This window comes from Lathyrus oleraceus, chromosome 4, assembly GCF_024323335.1.
Source record: "Lathyrus oleraceus cultivar Zhongwan6 chromosome 4, CAAS_Psat_ZW6_1.0, whole genome shotgun sequence".
Classification (NCBI taxonomy): Eukaryota; Viridiplantae; Streptophyta; class Magnoliopsida; order Fabales; family Fabaceae; genus Lathyrus; species Lathyrus oleraceus.
Window position 1 is genome coordinate 250,061,427 of NC_066582.1, and position 13,162 is coordinate 250,074,588.

At 36.3% G+C, this 13,162-nt stretch overlaps 1 protein-coding gene and 1 non-coding gene across 2 annotated transcripts; one reads left to right on the plus strand and one right to left on the minus strand.

Moving 5' to 3' along the window:
* Positions 1 to 1,984: 1,984 nt before the first annotated feature.
* On the minus strand, positions 1,985 to 2,091 carry LOC127077545 (small nucleolar RNA R71). The gene has a single exon (XR_007787342.1). It is a non-coding gene; the product is annotated as a small nucleolar RNA R71 (small nucleolar RNA).
* Positions 2,092 to 3,266: 1,175 nt separating this feature from the next.
* Positions 3,267 to 3,743, plus strand: LOC127136918 (uncharacterized). Its single transcript, XM_051063427.1, has one exon. It carries the CDS (start codon positions 3,267 to 3,269, stop codon positions 3,741 to 3,743), a length of 477 nt encoding a protein of 158 aa, XP_050919384.1.
* The last annotated feature ends 9,419 nt before the right edge of the window (positions 3,744 to 13,162 follow it).

Sequence of the window (13,162 nt, forward strand, 5' to 3'; positions counted from 1 at the left end):
GATATGTTACGCGTGAAATGATGCATGGAATTTTATGACCGTTGCATGTAAGTGTGCCAATAGATGATTGGACTATTGCATGCTTGGTTTCCTTATTGAGAGGGTCAGGAAAAGACGAGTTTTGGGATACCAAAGTCAATTGGTGTTTGATATGCCAATGCAATTTGGACTTTTGAGTACCAATGACGATTGGATTTTGTTTGTTAAACACTGTTAGATTTTGAATTACTGATGAACATCGGATTTTGGAAGATGGTTCCAATGTTGATTAAACTTTGGTTTTGGAAATTCCAATGAAAACTAGACCTTGGTCTTTTTTGGTTTCCAATTAAAGAATGGACTTTTAGGCATTCTTCTAGTTACTAATAAAATATTGGACTTTGGCATATGGAAAGGGTTTGACTTCCCAACACTGGATTTTGACGATGTTGTGATTGAAAGGCAGTCATGGATGCTCTTGGTGCCCCCAAGTTTGATCTGGTTACTAGCAAGCTACATGTTCGTTCTACAAGGATTCATGCCATGTGAATATTCCAAATGAATGTGATGATATGATATAGCGTATCAGAATGATTAATGCATGACAATGATTTATGCAATGGTTTAAATGTTTCAACAAGTTCCCTTGTAGTGGGTCCTGTAAGGTTAAACTGAGAAGTGTCTTTGTTTTTTACATAAGGCTACTTGTTAAAAGGTGATAGGATGTCATTCTAGCATGATATCCTGACACTCGCTTTGAACTTAATGGTTGTTGGTGTCTGGAAGGGTCTGCTTGAGAGGCTTGAAGGTATGGATAGAACATGTCCCTTTGTAGCTTGTTGTGTCCTAGTATGTAGGATCTTTAAAGAAATTTTCCTCGAAAGGAGATTTGGGAACAACTGTACCCTAACATCATTTTAGGTGGTTTGCCCAAGTGTTTGAATCCTGTAGTATTCCTCCCCTGTAGTATTCCTATTGTATTTCCTAATCTTGCTTATATTGGTGGACTAAGGATAGAAAACTCCGAGTATAAATTAGTGAGTTATACACCAAAGGATTGGGTATAGAGATATTTTTAATTCGTTGTGGAATTATAGTGAAAATATCATTCATGTAATGCATCGAACATCACCAATAGAGAAATAGGGGATTCTATACATAATTTGACCGCTTCCGTAAATTTGTCAGAACACTTTATTTTCTTTTCGCAATTAATCCCCCCCCCCCCCCCCCCCCCCCAATTTAGTATTTTCTATGCATTGCATAATATTGTATCGTTAAATAGAAATCATGTGGATTCGATCTTTTTTATTACTGTGACATTATCGATATACTTGCCGAGAAATCATCAAGTTTTTGGCGTCGTTGCCGGAGATTATTGATAATTTCAACAAGGCAATGCTTGTGCAATATTTTTTTTTATTTTTGTTTACTCGTTAATTAAAGTACTAATGAGGATTTCTTATTTGTGTATGCGTAGCTTAGGATCAACATTGACACTGTTTGATCCAGAAATTGAAAGAACTGCACATGTTATTAGGAGAGTAGTTAGGGAAGAAACTCTAGCTCAAAGGATCTTAGTAGAAGATAATTCACTGATTTCTTCGGACACTGAAGAGGAAATCAACATGGAAGATAAACAACCTTAAACTATAAGGAATTGCCGCAAAAGAACCGATGAATGACAGGTTTCTTAGGGGTTTGTATCGGCATACCCCGCTAACTTTAATACTATTTTTTTTGTGCTTTCAGGTTTGAGAGACAATTCATTCAACGGGAACACGATTAGAGGACCGTGGGAGAATCTTGCACGCTTCTACGAAACAACTTCGATGTGCAGGTCAACCGAGGTTACTGAAGACCAAGTCAAGTTTAGGTTGTTTGGGTTCTCACTAATTGGAGAGGCTAAAGATTGGTTACTTTACCTTTCAAATGGAATAATACAAACTTGGAAGGAGCTTGAGGACAAATTTTAGAGAGATTCTTAACCACTACTTAGTTTGCTGAACGAAGAGAAGAAATTACAAATTTTGAGCAGCAGGAAACTGAATCATTGTATAATTCATGGGAAAGGTTTAAAATTTTATTACGCAGGTGCCCAAGTCATAATATGAATAACATGGAGCAAACTTAGAAGTTTACCAAAGGTCTCAAGAGTTAAACACACATGTTGTTAGATGCTTTTGCGGGTGGTAGGATCCGAACAATGATCGAACAACAAGTTAAATAACTGATTAAAAAGATGTGCTTAAATGAATATCGTTTAAAGAGCGAAAGGTCAGTAAAAATTGAAACTGTGGGCACACCCAAAGGTATGTTAGTTGTCGTTACTCATACTGCACTTTTAGGCCAAATTGAATTATTGAATAAAACGCTAGCTGGAAGCAACTTAAGTAAAGATAAAGTGAGCCGTGCACAAGCACTTAGGTGTAATTTCTATGGAGAAGGACATGCAAACAGAAGGTGCTCTTTGGAAAGGTCAAGTGAAAAATCTCAATTTTCCAATATCCAGAAGAATAACCCTTATTATAACACCTATAATCTGGGATGGAAGGATCACCCAAATTTATGATGGAGAAATAACTAGAATACAAGTGCTAATCAAGGTATGCAATAAAACCAACAAGCTCCAATCCAAAGAAACCTTCACAATTGGAAGAGACCCTGCAAAACTTCATCAAGGCCATTCATAATAGCTTTGATTAGGTGAATGAAAACCATGAGACAATGAGTAAGAATAATGATGCGTCTATAAATTTTTTGGAGATATAGATTGGTCAGCTATCTAGACAAATAGTTTCCTTACCTATCTCAAGTGGAGGATTTATAGGTAATACTAAAAATGAGTATTGCAAGGTTGTAGAAACAGGTTTTGAAGTGATCACAAACAGGGGTGAAGATGAAATAATGGAAGACAATTTGATGTAAAAAGAAGAAGTGAGGACCGAAAAAGAGGAAAGTAACAATCAGGGTGACCAAGCTGAGAAAGGAGTCACCATTTAACAACTAATAGATAAAAACTCCCCTTAGAGAAGGACTAAGAAGTATATTCTTAATGACCTCAATCCAGAACTACCTGATTACATCAAACTGCCTTATCCTATAATTAAAAAGAAACCTTACAGGAAGATGAGACATGGTTGTTCGCAAGGTTTAAAGAGATGTTGACTAGACTTCAGGTAAGTATTTCGTTTCATCAATTTTTAGAACTAATGCCCAAGTTTGCTAAATTTATGAAGGAATTTCTAAAGGGGATGAAGCAGAAGTTAGTCAAAGAATAGGTAAACATGACGAAGAAGGATGAGACAACAATGCCTCAAACATTGCCACCAAAACTAAATGATACATGTAAGTTTACCATCTCTTCTACTATTGGTGAAGTAAATATCCCACATTCTTTATGTGATTTAGGATCTAGTATAAATTTCATTCCACTAAGTAAGGTTAAAGAATTGAAATTGGGAGAAGTCATACCGAGTAATATGACTCTCACTTTAGATGATTCATTTATTACACATTCACTTGGTATCTTACAAGACGTGTTAGTGCATGTTGATGGTTTAGTTTTTCATGCAGATTTTATGGTTATTGATATGAAAGGAGATTCAGGAGTGTCAGTTATTCTCGGACGCCCATTTTTGGCAATCGGGAAGGCTTTAATAGATGTGGAAACCGGTGAACTTGTCTTGAAGTTCAACAACGAAAAAGTGATGTGTAAGGTGTATGAATGGACATCATATATGGATGATCTAAATACATGCTAATAGCAAGAAGAAAAAGGTAGTAAGGTTGGCAAAGGAAATAAAGCAAGTGAATTGACCGGCGTGAAGGTATCCCTTGCACTTGACGTGCCTTAGGCACGAACCGTCAAGCTAATGACTAAAAAGAAGCGCTTGAGGGAGACAACCCATCAATAAGTATTTATTTTATTTGTAAGTTAATTTTGAATTTTAAAAATGTAAAATTGGTGGGTTATGTTGCTAGAAAGTAAGCACGTGAAAGAAACCCAAGGAGAGGAAAAGAAGAAGAAAATGACGTCCGTGTTATAGACGTTGATGAGAAGCGTTGGGGAGACAGTTACCATCGTGCACATAATGGATGTATAATGCACGCGATGGCAACAGATATATGTCCTATAAATAGAGATTTTTGAAATCTCTTTCCTCACAAATCCTTTTCTTCTCATTTTGCGTCATAAAAACTCATTTGAGCATACTTTCTGCATAATTCTTTTTCTTTATGCAGTGTTATTTTGTGTTGTTGTAGGTACAAATGGCATAAAAAGAGGAAGGATGACAAGAGGTTCATCTTCAAGAGCTTCCTCGGCTCCTAATGCTCTAACCTTACCCAATCTCAAATTTCTTTCTGAGGTTCATGCTAAAACGTACCTTAAATTGGTTTATTACCATATTGTGAGGGAGAGAACATTCACATGTGAAGATCTGCAAGGTTTTGGAGACGTAGTAGAGATACTGCAACAAAGGCGTTAGGTAAGTTTCAACAATTTGATTTGTGAAGCAAATAAAAACACCAGCCTATAATTTTATGCAAACACGACATTTAGCGAGGTGAGCACCTACACTTCTTATGTGCGAGGTAAATATGTTGATTATTCTCCTAGTGCTATTAATTATCTTTTTAATATTCAACCTCCTCCTATATGTTCTCTTAGGAACTATATAAATGAGAACATGGTAATAAACTAGGAAATGAATCAAGAGATGATTGAAGCTTTTTGTAGGCCAGAGGCAAAATGGGTGGCTGAGTGTGGCTTAGCACTGCAACTCAAAACCGCCAAATTCCAAGGGCTTGGCATCATTTTTTATGCATTCTTTAGAAGCCGCATCTAAACAATCACAATTTATTGTGAATCGGTGTTTAGGAATTTTATCTCTTTTGAGGGGGAGAACTTATTAATTTGGGGCGGTTAATTTCTAAAAATATCAAATACATGGCTAATGTTACACAACGAGCCTGTCGGTATTTTTGTGTTTTTAATGAAGTGTACAGGAGAGTCGACATTACCGTTTACCCCGATGATGAGATGATAAATCCAAAAGCACCTCTCAACGTTTCATCTATAAGGAGGCTGCAACATATGCATCCAACAGAAGCTGCTCAAAATGATCAATAGGACAATCAAGCGGGAAATGACAAACGATTTTACCAACTGCAAGTGCATCAACAACCAGAGTAAATGAAAGGTTAATAGGCTTCAGAGTTCCAAAGAAGAATGGAAGCTCATGCAGTGAGGGTTACAAGGTGGATAACATAAGTTTTACCTACTTTGTATGATGAACCTATGAGATTCACTTATGTATTCTAAGATTTCTACAACCAGCAAGAAGACCATATGTCTACTCAGAGTTTAAGAGAATTCTTTTCAACCGCTTAAGATATGGATAATTACTTCACTAATCAAGAATAAGAGCAAGCAACTAGGAGAGACCATATGCGAGCATAATGGACTAGGCAGAATAACAACTTCAACAACACAATGAATGACATGCATGATATTTTCCGTAATCATAACATATGAAAATACATGTAGTTTGTTTTTATTTCTTAGAAGAATTTATTTTTATTTTCAAATGTATAACTAGAGAATAGTAATAGCAACTATAAGTACTCTTCCCCCAATGTATTATTCAGTAATATTGTCTTTAATGAATAAGTTTGTAGTTGTTGTTTCTTTCAGATTCATAAAATTTGCAACTATAGCATAGAACGAATGAACCAAAAAGAAACTTGATCATCAAGAAATCAACTTACAACTTGAAGTCAAGGGATGAGAAAAGAATCAAGAGACTTATACTCAACCTTCAGATACCTAAACTAGTAAGGTTTGAGCCAAATAAATTCCACTGTTTACTATTTTTTCTTATTGAGTGTATCCATGCATTATTGGTTTAACAGGTTTGAACTCTTTCTGATTAAATTTGTCTGGTTTGATTGACACACATTGTTGTTTATTTTTAACTTTGAGCATTTTTAACCACCCTGTAGTAATAGGTATATCCATTTCTAACCACTTTGAACTTAGCCTTTCTTTCGGTGACTTAGCCTTAATTCTTAGCTGTATTACTTGAAAGATCTTATCTTTCCACCATCTCTTTGGAGTTAGGTAGAAACATAGTTCTTAAGTGGTATGAAAAAATATTAAGTTTGGGGTTGCTCTTGGAGGTGAACAAAATTTTAAGTTTGGGATTGGGGTATTAGAGAAAAATGGTAAAAAATTCAAAATTTTGAGAAAAAAAGAAGTTGGAAAAAGGAACTTCTTCAAAAAAGAAATTAAAAGAATGCAAAGTGCTTAATAAGGACCACGATAGTAATATCTCTAGTACCATCAAGAAGGAACAAAGGGGTATGATAATATAAGGAGAAGTAGGCACCTAACTTCAAAGGATTACACCTACTTTCCTAAAAATATCTTACCCGAACATAAGCCAAGATATAAACTAAAAAGACCTCAAATGTGTGTGTTTTAATTTCTTTGACAAATTATATTAGAATATGATCAAACTCAATATAAACTATTTTGCACGTAGATTGAGAGATTCCCTCATCCATTGAGTGAGTCAAGGTGAGATGAGGGACATGTTGAGTACTTTCTAAAGTTTGAGGATGTTTTATGAATTTTCTTGATGGAAGTTGGAAGCTAGAACGATGGTCAGGTAAAATAAAATTTATATGGTGATGTTCAATTGTTATAGTGCAACTTGTATTCTATTTGGAATTGGAAATACAAGCAAGTTACTTGAGAACAAGCAACAATTCAAGTTTGGGGTTGTGATGACACTCTGTCATTACATGACTTCGGTCGAAGAAAGGATCAAAACAAGTTAAAGTGGAGCAAAAATGAGAATAACAGCCAAAGAAAGAGGAAAAAATGACTAAGTGTGGAGAAATATGGACTTGGTGAAAATTAGGTGAAAAAGGGAGAAAAAATCTGCATCTACTGAAATAATCACGCGCAGAATCATGCGAGCGATAGGGAAGTAAAAGTTGCATCGCGTGATGCAGGTTATCACACGCGCAATGACCCTTTTTCTGGGCTTTTTATGACACGTTCTGATCCATTTTGAAGGCTTTCAAATGGAAAACTTTGTATTTTTTCAAGGGTTCTGAGTTTTTACATGTGAAGAAAGATTTTAGAGCACCAAAGGGCATATTTGGAGAGCATTTGAAGCCATTGGAGGCCAATTCTTCAAGGGATTTCTTATGCAACCTTTTTTATTTGATTTTGGTATTGTAATTTGCACTATGAGTAGCTAATTCTCTATAGGTTAGGTTGTGTTTGATGAACCTATTTTGATATTGTTGGGACATATGTTTGATTTGATATTGCATGAATAATTTGATCTATAATTCTATTCAATTACACCTTGTTCTTAATTCTTTTTATGTGAGATACTCTTTTAATCTAATTTTGGGCACATAAGGAATACAAACCATTAGTCTATGTGTTGGACCTAGGGAAATTGTTGGGGTTATACGGGTTGACTATGGATAGGAAACTCCAAGTAGTTGCTTAGGAATTAAGGTTCTATTTCATTGTCTAATCTTGCTTACGCTAGTGGACTAGGGATAGAAAACTTCGATTATAGATTAGTGAGTTATACACTAATGGATTTGTTATAACGGTTTTGTTAATTTTTCGTGGAATTATACTGACGATGTCATTCATGTAATGCATCGAACATCAACAATAGAGAAATAAGTGATTCTATACACAACCTGACTGCTCTCGTAAATTTGTTAGAACACTTTATTTTCTTTTCGAAACTAAAACTCGAACCCCCTTAATTTAGTATTTTCTACGTATTGCACAATATTGTCGTGTTGAATAGCAGTCCCTGTGGATTTGATCTTTTTTATTCATATGACATTATCGATACACTTGCCGAGAAGTCATCAGTGGCTCTGGTGGTTAACGAGTGATGATGCATGGTGGGTTTGATTTTTTAAAGGAGAGTGGGATGTAAATGTGATGTTTAGTGAAGAAAGAAGGAGTATGGGTTACATGCTGACAAAATTAAGAGAGAGGAAATGTTGTTTTCCTTTTTTTTTCAAAAGCTAAGAGTGGGAGAGAGATTTGATGGGTGTGCATAGTGGACATAATTTCTCCATCAAGAAGAAGCAAAATCCTTCTTATGAGTTTTTCCTTTTTATTTATTTATATGTTTTATGGTTTGGATTTTGAATTGAGAGAGGAAAAATGTGATTGATATCCTTGCATTGGCTCAACGTTAACATTATATAGTAGCACAATTAGGGTTGAAAATTTATCAACTATCCAAATTGCCCTTAGATATTTTTAGGTGATCAAATTGAGTTCAAAATTAATGAAATAAAATTCACAGAACTTTTATAACAAACATAAATAAATCAAACTCAATTAATTCGTTTATTATTATTTATTTTTCTCAATTACTTTTTAATTAAAAAAATGAAATAAAAGAGATTACAACGAACAAAAAGCGGACGCGCGAACATGCAAAAAAACAAATGAATGTAGTAAAATAATATATGCACAGTGAAGTTCCATAAAACATACAGTCGCATATCAAATCTCACAGTTAAAAATACCCGAATGAAAAGGCTCAAACTGATCAAAATGAAAACGTGCATGGATGTTTAAAAAATAAAACGAGCATACCAAATTAAACTACACGTAATATAGATCAATAAAATAAACAGTTGCAGGTCTAAACATGAAAACATTGTTCACTGATTTTACACGCGGTTGAGAAATTGATTCAACTGATCTGCCTGTAAAATTGAAATTTTATTATGGACAAAACAAAAAAAGTTGTCTGCCTGAAAATTTAAAATGCCCGAACAAAGTTGTCGCAACACCAATATCCTTCTTGCATCTCCCTTCGAACCACCCTGGAGCTATATCTTCTGGATGTTCTTTGCTTAGAAATGAACTCTCAAATGTGGGAGACATCTTTTATCTCATCAACTAGGTTAATGACACATCTTAGCACTACCTCGTTTGCCTCCTTGTTGAACTGAGATCATCACCATGATGGCGTGTCAATTTCTACTAGAAACATGGTGTCCGCCCCATATACTAGTGTGAAGGGGGATTCCCCGATGGTGAAATGAGATGTGGTGTGATATGACAATAGCACTTCGTGTAGCTTATCTTCCCAAAATCCTTTAGCGTCATCCAACTTCTTCTTGATCCTCTTCATCATTACTTTATTTGCTGAATCTACCCGCCCATTCTTCTATGTGTGAACGATTGATATGAACTAGGTTTATACTCCCAAATCTTTGCAAAAATCGGCCACAACAATAGTCGTGAACTGAATTTCATTGTCTAAAACAATAATATCTAGAAAATTGAACCTGCATATAATCCTTTGTCAATAGAAGTTGTAAACTATTTCTAGCTTAATCTTAGATATAACTTTAACATATATCCATTTCATGAATTAATACACTCATATGATCAGGAACTTTAGCTGGCTGGGAAATATAGGGAAATGTCCCAGAATATCCATTCCCTACTGATAGAATGGCCATGGAGTTGTCACAAAATGGAGGAGTTTGGATAGCACATGGTGTATATTAACATCCTCTGGAATTAGTCATATATATTGATAAAATCCATATTGTCCCTCATTAGGGAAGGATAGTAGTAACCTGCTTTTAACAACTTGTTACCCAAAGCTCGCCCACCAATATAGCTATCACAAGCCCCTTGATATACTTTAGCTAGAACCAAGGTAATTTCCCGATCATCCAAGAACCTTAAGATAAGGGAGACTCTTCCCATTTTATAGAGCTTCACTGGCAGCCAAATTTAATTCATTGCATGCTTATAGATTTGCTTTGCCGGTAACTCGTCTATAGGCGTCATCTAACTACCAATCGAGGCGATATCAATAATGTTTGCCTCCCCTGCCTCAATGCTAGGGATGGCGAGCATTTCTTGTATCACATTAAAGTTCAACCCTATTTTCTTTGAACTGGAAAGCTTGGATAATAGGTCTACCTGAAATTATGTTCCCTAAGCATATGCATTATCTTAAACGTTCTGAAAAGCTCGATTAATTCTCGTATATTCTTTTTATATTTGATGAGTTGTGGATCCTTTATTTAATACTCATACGTGATCTGATTTTCTACCAATCGAGAGCCATTATTGGGCTTCAGAGTTGACGCACCTACTTCTAGGGTAAGAGACATGTCAGCGATAAAGCTTCATACTCGGCCTGATTATTGTGTGCCTTAAATTCAATGTTTAGCGACTTAACAATCAATATGTCATCTTTCCCTTATAGAAATATCCCAGTTCCATTCCTCTTAACGTTAGAGCCTCCGTCTAGCAAAAGGATCTAGATATGGGGAAATTCTTAGCCAATTGGCATGCTGAACTCTACTTAAAGATCTGCCAATACATGTGATTTGATGTTTCCTTTCGGAATGTATCACATGCCATTTCATACAACTCGATTGCACAAGATACCATTCTTCCTACTAAATTTTTCTTCTTGAGGACCTGGTGAATGAAAAAGTCTGTTTTTGCCAATATCCAATGTTCTTGAAAATAAATCCTAAGCTTTCTTACATTCACCACTACTGCCAATGTGAGCCTTTATATCTTCCGATAACGCATCTCGGCGCCTCTGAACACTTTGCCCACAAAATACATAGGTTATTCCACTCTATCTATTTCTTAGACGAGCACTGAGGTCAACACTTGGTCATTAACATACAAGTAGAGATATAAAGGTGAACTTGATATCAAGCGTGTCAGGATAGCAGTGATGCTAGGAACACCTTGAGCTTTGAGAAAGTCACCTCACATTTGTATTTCCATTCAAACCTCTAACTTTTCTTCGACATAGGAAAAAAGTGGAAAGCCTTGTCATCCACATAGGAAGGAAAATGAGAGAGGGAAGTTAAACACCCAATTAGTTGTTGAACCTCCTTGACGTTGAAGGGACTCCTCATGTCTATAATGGCTTTTATTATTTTTTGGGTTCACCTCTATGCCCCTCTTAGTGTGCATAAAACCCCAAGAGTTCACTAATTGAACCTAGGATATCTTTCAAGTATGCTGCATGAAACCCCTTCTAACATCTTCACTATCATGTTATCAATGTAAACCTCCAAGTAATTCCCTATTTGTTTTGATAACACTGAATCCATGAGTCTTTGATAAGTGGCACAAGTGTCCTTAAGCCCAAAAGGAATGACATTGTAATAGTAGTTGCCATGGTTGGACATGAATATCGTCTTGGGTGCATCTATGAGGTCCATCTTAATCTAGTTGTATCGTGAATAAGTATCCATGAAACTCAATCCGAAGATTTGTCAATTAGGCAATATATTTTGGGAAGAGAATATAGATATTTGGGATATGCACCATTGAGGTTAATAAAATCGACGCACATAGGCCAATTGTTTGATGTCGTCCTCATTAGGACCATGATAGCCAACCACAAAGGGTATTTGACCTCTATTATGAAATCAGTGCTTGTAAGCTTCTGAACCTCTTCGTCAATTGTTGATCGCTTCTCATAGCCAACCTTATGCTTCCTTTAAGACACTGGGTTGACTGAAAGGTCTATGGTGAGGTGATGACATACCACTATGGTATCTATGCCAGGCATATCCTATGAAGCCTAGGTGAACTATCGATGTTCTTCATGAGTAGGGAGATAAAATCCTTTTCTTCAGACTCTAATAATGATGTGCCCAACTTAGCAACCTAGTCATGCAAATTCTCAATATGGACCTCTTTCAAATCCTCTGTTGGAGTAAGACTTTCACTCTATGCCCCTAACCCGGGGTCCCATCTTGATGCATCAACATCCTCTATTTCTGAATAAGGGATGACACCCAGGGTGAGAGGCTCTCACGTTATTTGCAGGCCACTCCAGTAACATTATTGGGCGATCTCGTGATCCCCTATGATCGTATTCGCATGCTCATAAAGTAGTGGATATTAGAGGTAAATGAAGGGTGGACAAGACGGTCCCCAATAGTTTTAGGGTGGGCCTTCCTAGGATGACGTTGTAAGGATATGCGACATCTACCACTAGATACTTTACTTCAATGGTTCAGGCACTTACCCCTGAACCGAATGTTTTTTCGAGAGTGATGTGGCCCTTAACCTACACCTACTCTCTTGAAAAGTCCAACCGGGGATCCTTGAAAAGCTCTAATACTATCAGGATCAAGTTGGATCCCCTAGAATACATTCCATAACAGGATGCCTGATGAGCTGCCAAGGTTGATCAACATTCGCCTCACATCCCAATTGCCATAGTGAATTGTGATGACCATGGGATCATTATTGTAAGGGGTGGAACATCGACTTTGGTTTCTCTCAAAAAGGTGATTTAGGGTTCTTGGTCTCTTTCTAGGGTTTTTTAGAGCTTTAGGGGAGCGATGTTTTTCGTTAACACTTGTCGGGTGTACATTCTTCAAGGGGAGCTAGATTCTCCCCCACGACGAAGCCTCTAGCGATGGTGTTGGTGGTATTCTCAGAACTTCACTTGAACATCCTCGTGAGAATATGGTGAAAGCAATGGTGAATACGTGATGAGTGTGGCCTATATTAGTTTGACTTGAACCCCACAGTGGACGTCAATTGTACTTGCTAAAAGTACAAATGCGTGACAACCCCTAGAGATTAAGGGTTGCTAGAGGCTTTAAGGTTGTTGTGAGGTTGAAAGCTAGCTCATGTGGAGTGAGAAGCTCTTATATGTGTATGTTTATGAGTTGTTGTTAGATTTTTCTATCACTATATTGAGATATTTATAATTCTTTGGGTCTGGACCTAAGTCTTCCTAGAATATAGTAACCACTCTTAGAATGGGTAATTGTTGATTCCCTAAAATCTAGAGAGCATAATTAAATCTCACGATCTTTTATGTAACATTTGTTGAACCAATATACATTTCACGCACGATTGAGCGTTATAGACGGAGACACTAAAGAATCGAGCGAGATATCTAGAAAAGGAATTTTCTATTTAAAAAAGATATTTATGTATATCACGTGAACCCGCACCCAATTCACATGATGCAATTAACCTATCAGATTTGATCATTAAAAAAATTAATGATGAGATAGGCTATGTCAAAAACCAATTGTATCTCATTTTCTCTTGTTGGTTTGTTCCCTACGTTTCTATTCTAGTCTAACATGAAAACTA